The sequence below is a fragment of the Harmonia axyridis genome, chromosome 1, assembly GCF_914767665.1.
Source record: "Harmonia axyridis chromosome 1, icHarAxyr1.1, whole genome shotgun sequence".
In the NCBI taxonomy this organism is placed as follows: domain Eukaryota; kingdom Metazoa; phylum Arthropoda; class Insecta; order Coleoptera; family Coccinellidae; genus Harmonia; species Harmonia axyridis.
This window is the reverse complement of record NC_059501.1, coordinates 35,374,768-35,394,305: the sequence shown is the minus strand read 5'-3', so window position 1 is coordinate 35,394,305 and position 19,538 is coordinate 35,374,768. Positions and strand designations below refer to the sequence as shown.

The 19,538-nt window shown below is 33.9% G+C and overlaps 1 protein-coding gene across 1 annotated transcript in view; it reads right to left on the bottom strand.

Moving 5' to 3' along the window:
* Nucleotides 1-8,506: 8,506 nt before the first annotated feature.
* Nucleotides 8,507-19,538, bottom strand: part of LOC123670571 (atrial natriuretic peptide receptor 1) — an 85,693-nt gene continuing 74,661 nt past the window's right edge. Inside the window, exons 14-20 of the mRNA XM_045604070.1 lie at nucleotides 17,204-17,363; nucleotides 16,820-16,978; nucleotides 16,001-16,169; nucleotides 13,385-13,655; nucleotides 11,668-11,736; nucleotides 10,800-11,073; nucleotides 8,507-8,973 (exon numbers count right to left, since the gene is read on the bottom strand). Of these exons, the coding sequence (XP_045460026.1) occupies nucleotides 8,735-8,973; nucleotides 10,800-11,073; nucleotides 11,668-11,736; nucleotides 13,385-13,655; nucleotides 16,001-16,169; nucleotides 16,820-16,978; nucleotides 17,204-17,363 (1,341 nt within the window). The 3' untranslated portion in view covers nucleotides 8,507-8,734. The remainder of the gene's footprint in view (nucleotides 8,974-10,799; nucleotides 11,074-11,667; nucleotides 11,737-13,384; nucleotides 13,656-16,000; nucleotides 16,170-16,819; nucleotides 16,979-17,203; nucleotides 17,364-19,538) is intronic.

Below are 19,538 nucleotides of genomic sequence, written 5' to 3'. Positions count from 1 at the left end.
GTAATGGTATATACGGACAGACGGATGTACAAAATCGAATTTGAGGACAGTTTTGCCATCAGTGAGGCGAATTTTTTCGTTTTAGGCTCAGTTCTGAGACGAGCGCTCAAAAATAAATGCACTACATGTCAGGAGCATTTGCGGGTTCCTTCAAATTCGTGTAATTTTTCATCAAATTTAGTTTGTAGATTTTTGTTTCAATTCAGATATTTGACATGTAGTTTATTCATACTTCTGAATTCAAAGCTTACATCAAATATTCCTAGTTTGTGACATGCCTTGAAAACATGAAATTACGTTATATTTTATATTTTCTTGGGAAAATGAAAATTGCCACTACCTACCTACATAGGTAATTTCCTTTGGAGGGAGGCTTTGTAACCGATTTCTTCGACTCTTTTTGCAAATATTCGAGTAGATGCGATAAGATAAAAGTAGAATTGAATTCTAATTGTATTTCATCGCATCTACTCGATCATTTGCAAAAAAAGTAGGAAAAAAAAACTATACAAATTCTTTCATCCAAAGGATATCCAGTGGTTCATAGGAAAATCATTTTATAAAAAAAGTTGATTATTTTAACCCTTGAGCAAACAATGTTGATACATTTGCAGTCATTAAGACAAAATGAAATTCTGGACGGCAGACGGGCAGATTTCATTCATTCTACTTTCGAAATCTACACATTCCAAAATTTTAGGGGAAGTTGAAATTTTTGTTCTCAGATAATTCCAAAGATTTATTATTGGAAATAATGAATTGAAATAGAACGCGAGAAGGTAAGGTACTGAATATCGAAGAAATGTTGAGCCCACTAGCAATTTTGTATGATTCATTCGATTCGAAATGTTAAATTAAAATTATCTAGAGACAGAATTCCCGAGTTGATATAGCGCGCAGCCGCTAAAACACCTACAGAAAGTCATTCATGCCCGAAAATATTTATTAACAACTGCAGGCACAACAGTTCACTGATCACAACAAAAGGCACATGTCGTGAAAAGAACTTTTATATCTAAATTATCCTTTTACTACTATTTAATTTCAAAGTTTGATAAAAATAATTATCCTTTTTTTCTTCGAAGCGGTCCTAAGGCTGAATGATATTCATTCATTCATCGTTATACCTATAGGTACCGTAGAGCGGTGTGACTTTGCACCACTTTTTTCAGTTTACGTGGTGTAACTTTTTGTGAACTTTTTTTGAACATTTTAGTTGTCGACTGCTGTGGTTAGAATTAGATGAAAAGGTGCACACTTATTTTTTTTTTATTTTCAAAAATTTGGCAAAGTGACCCGCTAATCGGTGCGAGTTTGCCAATGCCTTTAAAATGCGTTTTTTGGCAATTTAATGAAGTGCTGGCGGTATATGTTAGTGCACTAATGCCCATTTATCTTTTGTTAATTTAATTCCAAAAAGTTCTTCTGTGAATATTTTACACTTCGGAAGCTGTCTGTATTGACATTTTTTCATTTCGAAATGCATTGATTGCTCGGATAAGTGTTTTTCCGTATAATTACTATATTTCCTTGCATCCAACTTCTTTTTGTATCGATAACCCCTAATTATGCTTCAAAATAAAATAGGTGAAACAAATTTGGTATGTGCCAATGTCTCCCGCCAAAGGACCACAATAGAAAAATTTCCCGAAATATCGAAATCCTCTCAACCAAATGTTTTCAGATTTTTAACGTGACGTTTAATGAATGTAAAGTAAGCCGTTCGCCATATTTTCTGCACAACTCCTAGTATTTCGCATATATACCCACGTTAAAAAATTACCCGCTCACATAACATACCGTAGCACACCTTTCAAAGTACGTCAGACGACTGCGACGGTTGGAACATGGGGGTATATAGTGTGGTGATTCGTGATTTCTGTAAGTTCGGCAAAGTCACCTCCGTTGGTAAAGTCACACCGCTCTACCGTACCTAATAAATGCAGCGACTCCCTTTTAGTCCACTGAGCTTAATCATTTATCAGCAACATTTTCTACAATTTTATTCATACATAAATGTAAGAAAAATTAAATTAATGTTTAAATTATAATTATTCTTGAGGAATAACCAATATGTTTGACGTTGAGATTCTTCTCTCCGCAATACATTGTAGATGTAAATCTTAACATCGTCGGTTTCTATGATTTTGGTTACGCTATCAATACATAATTCCACAAGAAGCTGGTTATTCAGAAACTGAACCCGATTGGGTAAATTTTTTCGATATGCTTCTTTGATTTTATATGGTTCTGATTATGCAATGCGATCAATATGAAATCTCACACTACGTTTTAAATTGTTATTCTACACCTAAATGCAAATTTTACCCTCGATCGAAACTACGGTTTCCAAATTGTAAAGAACACAATATTTTGAACAATCATGTTTACGACAACCCTAATCCAATGTTGACCCATTAACGAACTTAACCGCAGCATTCCAGATCCGATGTTCCTCATTCAGAAGTTTTCGAGTATATGGACGGACAGAATTGAATTTGACCACGAACTACTGAGCGAAAACTACAGACATTGCGACTAAATGATAAAGCGATCTTTTCGGTGAACGAACATTAAAAATATTGTCCGCCACATAGGGTTTTCAATTTTTTTAATAACCCCTTGTTGTCTTATCAGATTTTGGCTTTATACAGGGTGTCCCGTAAAGACCACGTCAAACCGAGGGAGAATGTAGATCAAAGGATAACCCACCTGCTATGACAAAATTCCCATTATAAAAGTCTTACTGTTTTCGAGATATCTTTTTTTTTTAAATAATGAATTTTTGCCTCTTTCAATAGTTTTGTCCTTACGGTTGGTACAATTTTGCACCTTTTTGGTTAATTTTTTCAGTAAAATATTGCTGAAAAATGATTTTAACGTTTACATCAAAAACATCCTCCGAACATTTTAAAGGGGGGCTATGAGAAATATTTTTATTGGAAATTTTGGTAGTGGATTATTTTGTTCATGAAGTTTAGCCCATCGTTGTGGAAAAAAAATGTACCGAGCTAGTGTTGCACATTACACCAATGAATTGTCTATTTTATAGCGATTTCAAAGAGGTATCACACAAGTCATTTGGTATTCAAAGAAAAAAAAAGATATGGCTGTTTTTATCCAAATGGGTATGTTTCTGACAAAATCAAGTTTGTCAATTCTGTTAAGAAATCTTCGATATTGCATTACTTAGTGAACAATGGCAATTGTTTACGTACGAAAATATTACTCGCATAATTATTCACCTCAACGAAATTCAATTTTGCGAAAACATCATGCAGATCCAGATTTTTTCAATAAGATCATTTGGAGCGAAGAGTCTCCCTGTACCAAGGATGGGTACATGAAGACCTAAATCCTCTGGAATTTTAATATTGGGGCTGCCTAAAAGACAAAGTTCTATTTGAATGAGCGGTAACTTCGAGTCCGTAATGTGTTGGGCATCCATCATGTTGAAACCACAGACTACGTCGCAGCGCCAGTGGCACATCTTCCAGTAAAATAGGCAGCAGGTTGGTTGAAAATTCCAAATAATTGTTTGCGTTCAGTGATGGCGGCATTTCGATCGGGCCCAAAATTGCACCATTCCAGTCCATAAATTGATCTTGAATCGATATTGTGATCTATCTTCTATCACCTCGTGTGGATTTATGATATTCCAGCCGTGCAAATTGTGGAGATTCATGTACCCATCCTTGGTACAGGACGACTCGTCGCTCCTAATGATCTTATTGAAAAAATCTGGATCTGCATGATGTTTTCGCAAAATTTGCCGTCAAAATTAATTGTAATATTTTCGCACGTAAACAATTGCCATTGGTCACTAAGTAATGCAATATCGAAGATTTCTTAACAGAATTGACAAACTTGATTTTGTCAGAAACATACCCATTTGGATAAAAACAGCCATATCTTTTTTTTTTTTGAATAACAAATGACTTGTGTGATACCTCTTTGAAATCGCTATAAAATAGACAATGTATTGGTGTAATGTGCAGCACTAGCTCGGTACATTTTTTTTCCACAACGATGGGCTAAACTTCATGAACAAAATAATCCACTACCAAAATTTCCAATAAAAATATTTCTCATAGCCCCCCTTTAAAATGTTCGGAGGATGTTTTTAATGTAAACGTTAAAATCATTCTTCAGCAATATTCTACTGAAAAAATTAACCAAAAAGATGTAAAATTGTACCAACCGTAAGGACAAAACTATTGAAAGGGGCAAAAATTCATTATTTTCAAAAAAAAAAAATATCTCGAAAACGGTAAGACTTTTATAATGGGAATTTTGTCATAGCAGGTGGGTTATCCTTTGATCTACATTCTCCCTCGGTTTGACGTGGTCTTTACGGGACACCCTGTATATAGAGAATAAAATATCTTTCATGAATATCTCTATCTCGAAGATATTGATGGTATTCGAGATTTTCAGCATGACTTATGAGTCTTATGGCTTATGCTGAATCCCCTTGTTATATATTGAATATTGTTTGTCAATTATAGCACTCTCTCAAACGATATATCTGAAATGGTCGTAATAAACAGGACTGGAACAATAGCTATTCCAAATAAAAATTCTTCTTTATTTCAAATTAAACACTTGAATATTATCGTTCCATAAAAAGCTAAAATGAAGGCTCTACAAATTTCATCAAGTATATGGTTCAGTTCACACTAGATTTCATCAAAGCAGGTCGAAAATAGCAATTATTCATATTTATTCCCTATAATTTCAACGCACCACTTTTGAAACGAACTCTTCATATGATGATTCCACACCCAGAGACCCATCAAAATGGGTCATTTAGGATGTTGTAGTTGACTTATCTGAAAGTTATACTGGGTGATTTTTTTAATATGTATAGGAAGTTTTCTGCTGAACTTTTTTTTTCAGTACATGTTATTAATTGCTGTTTATTAGGTAAAGAATAAACTTTTTTTCTTCTTCTTCGAAATAAGACACTCTCTCTAATAAGTCTGTTTTATTTCTAAATAAGGAGAATAATTTTTTACTTCATTTACTTGAACGAAAGACTAATCTGACGCATACATTTGTTGAAAATAAACATCGTCATAAGTTTAGAACATAGAACCATGATCTCACTTCTTAGTAGAAGTGTCTTTCAACGCAAATAGGTGTGTGAATAAGTCTTTCCCGTTTTTTGTAAGAGATGGCGCCACCAATACTGTGCGAGTATTTAATGGTTACATATGTCATAATCAAAGCTTATTCATCTGTCAACAATTCCACACTAACACATTAGTTGAAATTTTTTCGCATCATAAATTTTTGAAATCGTGAAAATGTCGAAATTTGAGCCGAGTCGACGTCATTTGCGGGAAGTTTCACTTTATTGGTTCAATTTGAAGAAATCTGCTGCCGAGGCGCATCGGTTGCTTCAGGAAGCTTATGGAGAAGGTTGTGTCGATGATTCAAGTGTTCGCGGATGGTTTCGACGCTTCAAAAGTGGCGATTTCGACGTGGAAGACAAGGAGCGTTCCGGGCGGCCGCAAATCTTTGAAGATCAAGAATTGGCGACTTTGCTTGATGAAGATTCGTGTCAAACGCAAGAAGAACTTGCTGAAGCATTGGGAGTTGACCGAACAACCATTTCCAAACGTTTGAAAGCCATGGGAATGATCCAAAAGCAAGGAAATTGGGTGCCGTACGAACTGAAGCTGAGAGACGTCGAACGGCGTTTTTTTCACTTGCGAACAGCTGCTTCAGCGACATAAAAGAAAGGGTTTTCTGCATCGTATCGTGACTGGCGATGAAAAGTGGATCCGTTACGATAATCAGAAGCGAAGAAAATCATGGGGACTACCCGGGCATGCATCATCATCGACGGCCAAGCCAAATATTCATGGCGCCAAGCTCATGCTCTGTATATGGTGGGACCAGCTAGGTATGGTTTACTATGAGCTTCTGAAACCGAATGAAAGGATCACAGGCGAGGTCTATCGACGACAATTGATGCGTTTGAGCCGCGCACTGCGAGAAAAACAGCCACAATACTCCGACAGGCACGACAAAGTTATTTTGGAACATGACAATGCTCGCCCACATGTTGCATAACCGGTGAAAACATAATTAGAAACGCTCAAATGGGAAGTCCTACCCCACCCGCCGTATAGTCCAGACATTGCTCCGTCTGATTACCATCTCTTCAGATCGATGACGCATGGCCTGGCTGACCAGCACTTCCATTCCTACGAGGAAGCCAAAAAATGGGTGGATGACTGGATAGAGGCCAAACCGTTCGAATTTTTTCGCAACGGGATTCGTATGTTGCCAGAAAGATGGGGAAAAGTTGTAGCTAGCGATGGCCAATACTTTCAATAATTCATTTGTAACCATTTTTTCACAATAAAGGCTCAAAATTTGAAAAAAAAACGGGAAAGACTTATTCACACACCTTATACATATTATTTCAATACATATATTGTCATTGACCTTTTGGAAATGACGAAATTATTTGTTTTTGTTCCAAAATAATTCCTATTGATAATAATACAAGGATGTATCAATTAAAAGAAGATTAGATATTTGGAATCTAGTAAAATATCTCCGTCAAGCCGTCTATCTTTATGCGAAGAACGTTTTCATTAATAATTCAACGAATTGTTGGACAGTTTATGACTAACATTTCATATGAATGATTAATGAAACTTATAGAATGAGGATTCAAACTCGATAACAGAGCCATCTGCGACGATTTGTGAAAAATTGTTTGTACAAAACTATGTTTTGCCGTAGAATACGAATCAGCAATGATAAACAGAGTATCCCATTTGAAATTCCAAGTTTGACCCCTTTCCCCCCATATAAGGGTGAAAGCAATTCAAGAGGTTCTGGCATAAGAGGGGGACCTCTTTCTCTTTTCAAAATTTTTGACAGGATCACTCGGTATATCGAACTCTCGCAGTTGAACACAATGTTCATTGAAAACTCATTCTACAAACATAAGGTAACTTGAATGTATTGGAGATGACATAATGAAATGATTGTGCTATCAACAATATTGATACTTCGAATTCTGATACAATGGATTGATGTTTTGGCAGTTGATTGAAATGTTGATTAATTTGTTGGCAGTCCCTGAAAATACTTTTTTCAGATTCGAATTTAAAGTTCGTTGTTAAAATTAGCATCAGGAAGGAGTCAGAATAATACCCATTGTTCTAGATGCAAATGTAATTCTCTGAATTCTTTTATGGAGGTTTCATATGAGGCGATAATAGAAGATCTCATAACATAAAAAGTTTTTCTATGAAATATTTTAGATCGTTATAATTTGTAATTATGGATCGTGTGGATCATCATGGAATATTAATATGTATAGCACTAACTGAATGTTAATGTTGATTATTCACTTATAAAATCAAATATTTAAATACAATTATAAGTGAATTGACTTGATTTTAGTTACACTTAAATAGAAATGAATAATATTTAGTCTATTTCCACTTTTTAATTCTATAACTTACCCAAAATTGTTTCGCTACACAGTAGCTTCCTCAGATTTCACATCTAAATCTGAAGAAGCTAAAGTGTAGCGGAACATTTTGTAATTTATAGAATTCAAAATTTAATAGGGGTTTATACCACGTAGCCCTCTTTAGATCTGTCAAAGTTCAACTACTGCTATCTGCTCAACGTTTTTGAGATTTTACGACTTCACTTGATGAGTGAAGCAATCTCTTGATTTTAGAAAGACCACATTTTTAACCTTTGACAAAAAAAAAACTTTTTCGGCAACTGTCCGGGAGGTGCTCACTTCCCGGACGCTTTTTCTCTGAGAAAGTAGCATTTCCCGGCCTAGTCCGGGAAGTACGTACTTCCCGGACTAGGCCGGAAAAGAATCATAGAATCCATAGCAACCGAGATAACGGCTGACAGTTCATATGAAATTAGTTGTCAAAAATTTGCATGTTTTTTGATCGCAATCGCAATAAAATATGGAAAGCAGCAGCGATAGTGTTATTCTACATGGTTGCCGAAAAAATATTGTACGCAACACGCCCGAAAATGGTTTTTTTCCGGACTTGTTACGTAAATTACTATTTTGGCCTCTGGTGGATGCCAGAAATCTTTATTTAGCATATTTCTTTCTGTATGGTTGATAGTATAGTTACACCTTCTGCTGACTATGAAAACAATACCTAGGTCAAATAGTTTTATTGAACGCGGCATAAATAATTAATAAATTTTGAAGTAAAACATCCTGTATCTCACATTTCATGGAGGTGGTTTGGCTTACCTCTTAATAAAATACTCATCATTCTACAATTGAAATATTTCGATGTACTTATGATACACCCTGTGTGATTAAAAAATGGGATAGTCTCGAAGCAATATAAACAGAATTTCAATGATTGTTGTAGTAAAACTTCATCAAATTAATCGGGAAATAAAAAATGATGTGAGATTCTATTTCTGACTTTGTCAGAGTTACATTAATGAACGTATAGAAGACTGCACAATTATTTCTCATTGGATTCATATTATATGTTTCCATCTTTATTTTTTAATACTGACGTAGATTACATGTTGGTATAATAAAATATATATATTCAAGATATTCTTTCACAATTATTTTGTGTTAATGAAAATATAATACAACAAAACAAAGTTTCTAATAGGTAGAATACAATATTACAATTCACTGGGAATTTCGTTTACAAATTGAGAATTAAAATTCTAAATTATTTTTTTTAATTGCGAAATCTTAAAATGTTACAGAATTTCCCATGTAGATTAATGGATAAGGGCTTTTTTCTTCTTCAGGAGATTCATGATCCTCTAATATTATCGTTGGAGGACAAATAGGTTCAGAGCTTGAAATCAACCAGTATGTGGTGCATATTCCTTTTCCTTTCAATTCGACTTCTCCTCTGCATGCAAGTGTGAATATTTCAAATTTCTCCAGCAGTTCTTTAGTCGCCTCACTCACGTGTATTTTTAGGGCTGAAAATTGTTTATGATATATAAGTAATTTTGAAGGGCATCAACGCTACACATGAATAATTTTTGCATTATATTAATTTTCAACCGCATTTGGAGCAAAAAAAAAGAAACCAAGGAATTTGAAAGTATACTGATAACGAGGCCTCACATCTCCGACGCGATTTGGATGAAAAAGGATAGAAAATCATTGAAAAGATAAATTTCATGGTGCATAGTACAATTAGGCTTTGCTTGAGCTTGACTTGATTTCAAGTTAAGCTCGAGTCAAGTAGCAGTTTTATTGTGTAGTGTCATATCAATAACAAAATGATGAAATGAGAAGGAACCTTGGAAAAAAATACTTTAATTTATTTTACTTCTTGTAAAAAAGAACCGAAAACATCAATTTTTTTGAAATAGAAACATAAATTAAATCACTTTAAATCATAACAAAATGAGAAAAAATAAAAAAATAAAGTTTCTTAATATTGATAAACCTTCAAGCTTTGTTTAAATTCATAATTTCCCATCCAGGATCTAAGACACATGAGGCATCTTATAGATTTGTTGTCTAACCTAACCTATTCTGGTTTTTTATAATTTTGCAATTCTGAAAAATTGTCTTTAAACTGGAGCTGAAGATGTTGGCGTTGATAAAAAATTCTTAGCCATTTTGGCCAAGTTTGAAATAGTTATTTATAATACAAGTGCAGAAGGCATGGATATTCTTCCACGAGTTCAAAATTCAAAAACGAGCCACGAAGTGGCGAGTTTTGGAATGAACGAGTGGTAGAATGAGCCTTCTGTACGAGTATTATACATTATTTTCTCTAATTCATTGCATTTTCATTGAAATTAATGAAATATTTCCATAAATATAATTTAGTGATTTTTGCATTGAAAAATGTTGGTTGGCAGAACTGATTTCTTTAAGGCAATTTGATGAATTGACAGATAAAGCCGTAGCGGAAAGTTCGGAGTGCCAACATAAAATAATAAAATATAACCATGAAAACTGTGCGTTTCTGATATATTCTCGCACGATTTTGTTCTACAAGATGTGGAAGAATGAACGGAATAACCACAGAATTAGAGAAATATACTTCTGACACTACCAAAAGATTTCATAGAAATGTGAGAAAACTACTAATGAAGTCACACTGGCGAATGCTTCAGTCTCTCGGCGCTCGAGGAATCCCCTTATTTAGTCAAAGCGTGCACGAGATTTCATAGAAATGTGAGAAAACTACTAATGAAGTCACACTGGCGAATGCTTCAGTCTCTCGGCGCTCGAGGAATCCCCTTATTTAGTCTAAGCGTGCACGAGATTGTTAAAATATATGACGTGCGACGCGTGCATATCAAGTAGCTTGATATCAAGTCAAGCAATAAATATCTAAAAACAAGCCAAGCTCAAGTATGTAATTTTCACGAGCTTGATTTTCAAGTCGAGTAGTTGGTTAAAATGTCAAGCTACTTGGCTTGATGAATCCCTAAGTGCAATTTCCCATGAATCGAAACCTGCAATTCGAAATCCCTTGGTTTAAACAGCACTTCTGGGGTAAGACATTTTGGCGTCTACAGAGAACTCTAACCGAATCTATAACATAATAGAAGACCCATTGATAATGCCCAATTTTATAAAAACAGGAACCATCTACCTCCTCGAAATGTATTCAAAATATTATGAATCGAGTTAAATACAGGCCGATAATTATCAGAATAAGGTTTTAGAGATTGAAATTTTGTATATTTATTTTGATATGTTTGTAATTTTCAAGGAATACTTCAATCGAAGATTCAAAGAAGTTCCAAATATGAACTATTATAAGTCAATTCAAAGTCACCTTCTCCTGTACTTTCCATTCTGCTGGCTGTATTGACAGTGTCCCCAATAAGACAATAATGTGGCATCTTCTGACCGACCACCCCTGCACATACAGGTCCCGAATGTACACCTATTCTGAGTTTCAGCTGATAATCCTGAATATGAGGAATGGTGAAGTTTTGAACTGTTTGTAGAATGGCTAAAGCCAAAAGTCCAATCTGCTTGGCATGACAGTCTCCATTCCTTGTTGGCAAACCAGAAACCACCATGTATGCATCACCAATTGTCTCAACCTGGAGATAAAATTGATATAGAAAGTATTTGGAAAAAATTATAAAAAAGAAAAAAATTGTACTACTGGAACAACAATTATCGCATTGGTTGAGTCTTTCGCGGAAATATTTCAATGTAAATATAGTAGCGCTAGTTACCTGCACCCTCAATTGGATTTTGAAACCTACCCTGAAAATTTTAAGACTCCAGATCTTTCTGTTAGAGGGTTACCGTGTTTGCGGTTGTACGGACGGCCAGGCAAACAGAATTAAATTTGACCTTTGATAACAAGATCTAAACTCTGATCAGGGAGCAAGCAAAAAGAGAGATTACAATATGAATTACAGATTGTACAAGGAAGGAAGGAAAAATTCAATTTCAATAAAAAAATTTATCACACAAAATTTTATATTTGTAGGAAAAGGGTGCTTTATTTTAAAAGCCATCCAATATTTGACAGCTCTTGCTTTTGTAAAGTTCTGCCAAATTAGCTACAAAAGCATGTTTTTAAAATGAACAGCTCCCGCTCAAAAATAGAGCGAATGTCTATTGAGGTATTTTATTTCTTTTGTATTTATTCAATTGAACAACGAGTTTTGATAATTATCACTCACCTTATAAACATCGTAAAAGCCAATTATTTTGTCAAACGTACTGTACAGATCATTCAAAAAGTCAACAACCTGAAAATAAACACATTACATAAATTCTCTAAAAGATACATAATATAATACAGAGTGGCTGGTGACGTAAGGAACAACGGTTCAGAAGAGATAGAAGATCTCAAACTGAATGACGATTAAGCATCCGCTTTAGGCATTAGTTTCAGATATACAGGCTGATTTCTGAAAAGATGGTGCAATTTTTCACAATTATGCTCTTTCAGTCCTGTCCTCAAAAAGATGAATTGACGTGTTAGGTAAAGAAATTACTCGGCAAATGTGATAAAAAAAAATTGAACAAAATTTCGAAAGGAGCGAAAAAAATTATGTCAATAATAATTTTTGTCGTACTGTACTTGTACATTAACACAAATTTTGATTTGAAAGTCTGACTTATTTCAATATCTTAGTTCAACTCGATTTCGAACCGCTTCTAAACAAAAATAAAACGCCAATAAAAATCGATTTTTTTCTATAGTTTTCATTTCCCTGACAATAGATATCTTTTTGAATAAATATGACATTATCTTTGAAGAAAACTCTCATTCTTATTCTTATATCAAATCATTATTTATTATTGGTTCTGTGCAGGAATGGTTCACCTTTGAAGACGTGCTATGTGTAAAATATGTAATATTTTGGACAAAAATAAGAATCACGCAGAATTAGTATGAAACTTTCAATATTTATCGAAAAATATGTATAAAATATCAAAATTAAATTGGTAGAAATAGGTGTATGTATGTAATAAAATTTATAAAATAGTGATTTCTGTGAATATGAAAATGTAGAAATATTTCGCTTTCAATATGGCATAAATATCATTCAAAATTGACGCCAGTTCAATAAAAGTATAATTTCCGCTCTGTTTGAATTTCCCCTAGAATTCTTGTTATTTGTCACATATACCCAGTATTATATATTTTACCTAACACATAAATTAAGTTTTTTGAGTAGGTATGGGTCTGAAATTTCTCACCATTTTTCCAGTGAATCTAATAATCATATTAAGAGGGATTGCCACCACGTGTTTTTTTTTGCATACAGTCAAACTCTGGCACTCATTCATTTCTCCTCTGGCGTTCCTGCGATGACCAAACTTTGAACGGTGTACAAACTTCACATTCACTTCATTTTCTTTCTTTTTTCGAAGCAAATAAGCAGCACTACGTCGACTTTCACGAAATTACGTTTTACCTCTTTTGTAATGATTCTTGGTAGGTTTTTTTCTCGAATATTCTGAAAATATATCAGTTCTCTGTACAAAGTAGGTACATATCATCAACCTTTCTGCGAAAAACGATATCATTTTTTGTTCTTTTTTTCGCAAATTAAAAATATTCACTCTCCTCCATGTAGAATATTGTTATTATTATTATTTATTAAAATAAACGTGTCTCGTCAGTTATGGCCATTGACACGAGATCTTATTGAGAGTAGACAATATTAGTTTAAGGAAATTATAGTGATTTGATTTTGAGACATTTCTTCTGAAACATCTCTAATTTCGTTATGAACTGAGCCACCACGTGGTGGTGTTTCCTTTTAAATATAAGCAATAGCATATTATTTCATAAAGAGGAAAGATGATTAATTGTCACTTTTCATGGCGAACTTGTGTTGTTCCTCACGATCCCAGTCAACTTTTTTAATATTTTTCAAGTTTTACCTGCATAGGTGTGCTTTTGGCACAGAGGGAAGTGAATCCGACTATATCACTAAAATATATTGTGACACACTCAAATTGCTCTGGCTGGACTAATTCACCAGCCATCAGCTGTTGTGCCACTGGTCTTGGGAGTACCTGATATAGTAACTCCTCTGATCTTCGTTTTTCTTGACTGAGTTCTTCTGTTTTTTCACTCACCAATGCTTCTAAATTAGTGGCATATTGTTCCATTCGTTTGAGCAAATCATCCATCAAATTTTCGCAAAAGTCTCTGAATGAAACAAATAATAAATCAAGAGGAAAATATAATCACCTATTCACCTGAATGAAAGTTATTGGAGCTCAGTCAGACGAATAGTTGGTATGGCTACCACAGCTTGGTTTGAATATACAGGGTGGCCAAGAGATTGACGTCAAAAAGAAAAAACAGGTCCCTCGTGTCATGGGCTATTCGAATCACCCCCATGTATGTTATATGCGATTTTCACGGTTATCGAGTTATGATGTTTTTTATGAACTTTGAGAATTTTCGACTTGACCTTCTTAAAAAATATATAAAAAAAAGTTCAAGACTTTTTTGTGAAATTTTTTTTGTAACTTAATCTACATGAACTGTACTTCTAAATATATATAAATTTCTTTTTATTTACATTATGATGTATGATTTATTGCCATACCTTTTTCTTTCTTCTAAAACTTTTCTTGACCAACATCTGAAGCTAATTTTCAGCATTTTCTATCATAACTTGATCAGAAAAATCTTAAAATGGCAAAAAATAATTTTTGAGCAAATGTCTAGTTCTTTGATTTTTTCCACCTCGCTGACTTTGAAGGCTAATTCTAGCAAAAGTAGACTGTTAAGTTCCATTTTTTATTACTATTCTAAAAGCTGACTATTGATCACAGTTTTTAAGCATACTAAGAAACCGTGAATTAGCCTTTTTACATTTTTAATTTTGATTCGAAAATTTAGATCATAATCCAATTCACATAACTTCTTCAATTGAGACCAACATTTCCATAATTTTTATCAAAGTTGCGAATCTGGTTATTTTATGTATAAAAGTACAGTTCATGTAGAAGTTAAAAAAAAAATTTCACAGAAAAGTCGTGTACTTTTTTTTATATCTTTTTTAAGATGGTCAAGTCGAAAATTCTCAAAGTTCATAAAAAACATCATAACTCGATAACCATGAAAGATCGCATAAGATACATGGGGGTGATTCGAATAGCCCATGACACGAGAGACCTGTTTTTTCTTTTTGACGTCAATCTCTTGGCCACCCTGTATGTATTTTTTTATTATTAAGAAACATCAAGTTGAATAAACTATTCTTTATGGGTGTAACAATTCCAATGTATTTGAATATTATCATTGTATAAAGATTATATAGTAGGACAAACTATTGTTGAACTAAATATCATCCTATCTTTCTATTAGGCGTACAACTTTGCTTTCTCCATTTTTTCCGAAATTCGAGGCTTTATTGTAAAAACTGGTTATACATGTATGATTCAAAGTATGATTCATCGCCGCTGGCCACTACTTTCTCCCATCTTTCGGGCAGGGTACGAATCCCGCTTTAAAAAAACTGGTTATCTTTTGAAGCGATCCACAAATCGTCTTTCAATGCTCGGCTCAAACGCATTACGTTCGATAACAATCGCCTAAGATTGTTTCAGTTGGTTTTAACAACTCACAAAACACGACGCCGAGCTGGTCCCACCAAATACTAACCATGACCTTGGAACCGTAAATATTCGGTTTGGCCGTTGACGGGGAAGCATGGCCAGGATATTCCCATGATTTTCGCTCTTGTGATTATCGTAATGAACCCATTTTCCGTCTCCAGTCACAATGCGATGCAGAAATGCCTTCCGCCTTTGCCTTGCAAACAGCTGTTCACAAGCAAACAAACGCCGTTCAACATCTCTCGGCTTCAACTCGTACGGCACCCAATTTCCTTGTTTCTGAATCATTCCCGTTTTCAGGCGTTTTGAAATAACTTGTAGCGTCAATCCCCATGATCCTGCCAATTCTTGTTGCGTTTGACACGAGTCAAGTAATGCCTACAATTCTGCATCTTTGAAAACCTCTCTTCTACCGCCATGCTGGTCTTCGACGTCAAATTCACCGTTCTTGAAGCGTTGAAACCACTTTTGAGACGTTCTTTCAATAATAGCGGCCTCAACATAGGTATATTAGAGCATTCGATGAGCCTCAGTCGTAGATTTCTTCATATTAAAGCAGAAAATCGAAAGCACTCGCAAATGGCGAGAATTTGGCTCGTATGCTGACATGTTAAATCGAGATGCAGACACAAATCGACTAATATTTCGATGGCGTTATTTTTGCAAATATCTGAGCTATGACATCTACGATCTATTTATTTCGACTTCCACTTGCCAATACTGCCCTCTGTTGCGAAGCGGCGGGAGCAAAGTTGTACTCCTAATACAACAATATAATAATACATAATATTTTTATTTCTTATACAATGATATAATATAATATAATATAGTGGAATATTCTTATCAAAAAATCTGTTCCTGAATTGTTAAAATGTGAATAAGTCTTTGTAGTTGATAATGAATAAAAATTCAACCAGAACTCACTTCATAATACTTCGTAAAGTTCCTCTGATGTTTTCAAAGTTAGGTCTTTCCTCGGGATTATCACTCCAACATTTTTCCATCAAGTCTAATAGGTCTTCTGGGCAATCTCCATTCTCTATTGCTGGTCTGAAGGGAGGATTTTCTTTCGATGCCACCCTGGCTATGATATCTTTAATTGCACGGAAATGAAAAAGATGAAAAGCAGGGTCGGCGTTAGGGGTGAAGCAAAGAAACGACCGTTTCAGACATCTATATTTGAGAGGCGGCAATTCGGCCCAGTTTATTGATGAAATACTGTTTTTTTTTATTGAGGAAACACAGTGTAATTAAAGCAATAGCTTGATAAATAAGTGTTATTCATATTCTGCGCCACCAATAAGTCAACAACAACGGTAAAAAGGTGCTTCAGGTAAAGAAATTTGGTTTTAATGAAAGTAATTGAGTTCTATTTCGAAAGCAAAACCAAACCTTTCTACAAAAAATATTTTAAAAAGTTGGAGGAGTGTTGAAGTACATCACTCTTGAAGGTGTTGACGAATACAATCGGTCCAGCCGTACAACTGACCTAATTTTTTTCCTATATATGTATACATATGTTAAATTCTTCTTATTGAATTAATTTTTTTCTCCAATATTTTTTGAAGGTTGATACATTCTATGATAACGAAGTTATCATCTTCTTCTTCTTCAGGTGCCATCTCCTCTCAGAAGGTTGGCTATCAAAATGGCTATCTTTATCTTTGAAGTTATCATAGAGCCACTTATATTGGAAATAAATAAATGAGACTCAGAAACCTTTGTGAAATAATATCAACTCACCTTGAAGCTCGATATACTGTTTGGCGGCAGCAAATGGTCCACCTCTCACTATGATCTCTTCCAGAATTATAGCGAAGCTATATACATCTCCTTTTTGCGTGGCTGGATTTCCTGGAATAACTGTTAGCGGAAGTAGCTCTGAAGCTACCCAAAGCATCTCTGTAAAAATTGATATAATTTTGAAATAAAATCTATATTCAGTACATTTTAGCTTAACAATATGGTTATCGTTATCATAGGTATAAATAATATGTATCTAATGAATTCGGTCCTCACTCGATTGAAATACATTATCAAATGAAATAATTTTGTTTTATTCCATCAAATAATATGTGCAAAAATATAATAGCTGAAAGTTGCTCAATATCCAGCATACGAACTCACTTTCATAATATGCAGAATTCTTGACAACCTGGTGAGATGTGGTCAGAGTTGGCAAACCAAAGTCGGAAATTTTCAGTACAAATCTGCCATCTATCAAACAATTTGTTGATCTCAGTTTACCATGAACTGCTACATCTGAGCCGTGGATATAAATCATACCCTATGAACAAGAAAAAAAACTAGTTCAGTGCATTTCATGATTATTCTTCTAGGAATAATCATGGATTAAATATATTTCAGAAATTTTCTGAAATATATTTGATCCAGTCAAAACTTTGGTGATGGACAAATTCATAAAAAGAAATTATGTAATTTGAACGGAAAGCATTATATCATTAATTTATTTGCATATTACAATTATGATAGAATAAATTGAATTTTTTTTTAAATCAGATCGGGATAAAGAGAATTCAGTTCTGTATCATTATGATTACCAATACATTTCAGAAAGCTGTCTCAAATGGCATAATGCGAAATTGAAAATGTATCATTTCCTAATCACATCTCTCTTATGGGCGATGTGACCAAGAAAACATGGAGTGAGGAAGGTTTATCAGGAAATTACAATAACATGTTCTGTTTTTGGTTTGTTTTAATTTCATTCAGTCTTATTATTCTTGACAGCCATGATAACTTTATTACGAATAGATAAATCATTAATTATTCTTGACAACTATTTTTTTTTCATGATAACTATATTACTCATAGATAAAAATTTCGATTTCTAACATCAAAGTTCAACTTTGTCCTCCATTCATTCAGTCTCCTTTGATATATCAAACTACCGTAACAAGCTGATGCAATTCGACTTACAAAATAACAAAATATTGCAGATATAAACTCATGTTCAGTCAATTTTTTTTTTCACCTCAAATAATTTGCGTCGCCCTTTTGTTTTTCGAATCATTGTTTTAAATTTAGGTATACGGTATGACGTAGGCTTCAATAATGCCACAAATTATAAAAATAATTATAATTATGAAAAATGATAAAAAATATTAAATCATCATGTCTTCAGTGAAATTGAACACCGTGGTGAAATGGGGTAGGGATTATCAGTAAAAAAAATTGAAAAGGGGATATTTGAAATGAATCAGAAGTTCGGCCTTAAGAGTCCAACGAATTGTTGGACTCAATCATAGACATGTGCTAAAAAAAAGGAAAAAATGATATCTACAGCTCAGGTGGTGTTAAGAACAAAAGATCAAATTGGTCGCAGGAAGGCTAACACAGCGGCAACGATCCCGATTCAGTGAATAATGAATCTTGAGCTTAGCATTGTGCCACAAGTAACCAGACATATTATATACAGGGTGGCCACTTTTTCAATGGGATTGTATTGGTAACTTTTAAACCATAAGAGTTAGAAGGTCGGTCAAATGGAGAAAAAGTTGCATGCATAGAAGCATTATCAAGCAGTTCACACAAATCGAGATTATCAGGGCCGCTTTTCGAGATATCATAAGAAAAATAAATTATGTCATTTTGATTTTTCTTTTTTTCCCACTTCATTTCAAATATCATCAAAAAATGTTACAGGAATTTTTTATTCCACAGTAAATTATCCTCAATTTGGCGTAATCAGATTTCGTATCCAACGTTTCGTACTCTCTGGGCCACCCTCAACCTCATTTTTTTCAATACGGACCTGCATATTTTATGACATTTTTCGAAATAACTTTCAACGCTGAATTCAACGATATATCATACAATGTCATTCAAAGTAGATTTTCAGGTGATTTTGACCCTTTTCCAATTTTCTTTGGGTCGGATCTGTATTACCTTCATTTAGTTTAATTAACAACATGCAATATGCAATAAATTTCGATAAGAAAATCAACTTACCCATCTTGAACCAAATGGAACATATTAGAATCAAAGCAAGAAACCAGTATACTGGTTTCTTGGTTCTTCTTTTATAATAATCCTTTAAATATTTCAATTTATAATAATTAAACGAAAGTATCATTTAATGAAAGAAAAATCAAATGATTATTCGAAAGTAAATGAAAATTAATGATGTAAGTGTTCGAAATATCCACCATTTTGTAAATTGCACTTTACGGTTCTGGAACCCATACTTCTTTTACATTTGCTTGTTTGGTCTACTCGAGTACCTTCCAAAACATTCTCCATTTTCTCGCGAGGTATCACTATTGTTGTATTTGTCATTTGAATCGTTGAAACAAATTACAGAATCGAACTTTATTTTTAGATCATTATACGATATAATTTTTGCAAGGCTTGGTATTCAAATTTAAAATCATTGTATTCGCGTCTCTAGACTATTTTATTAACAGCAGTTTTTGAAAAATTCCATTCACTGGCCACAGTA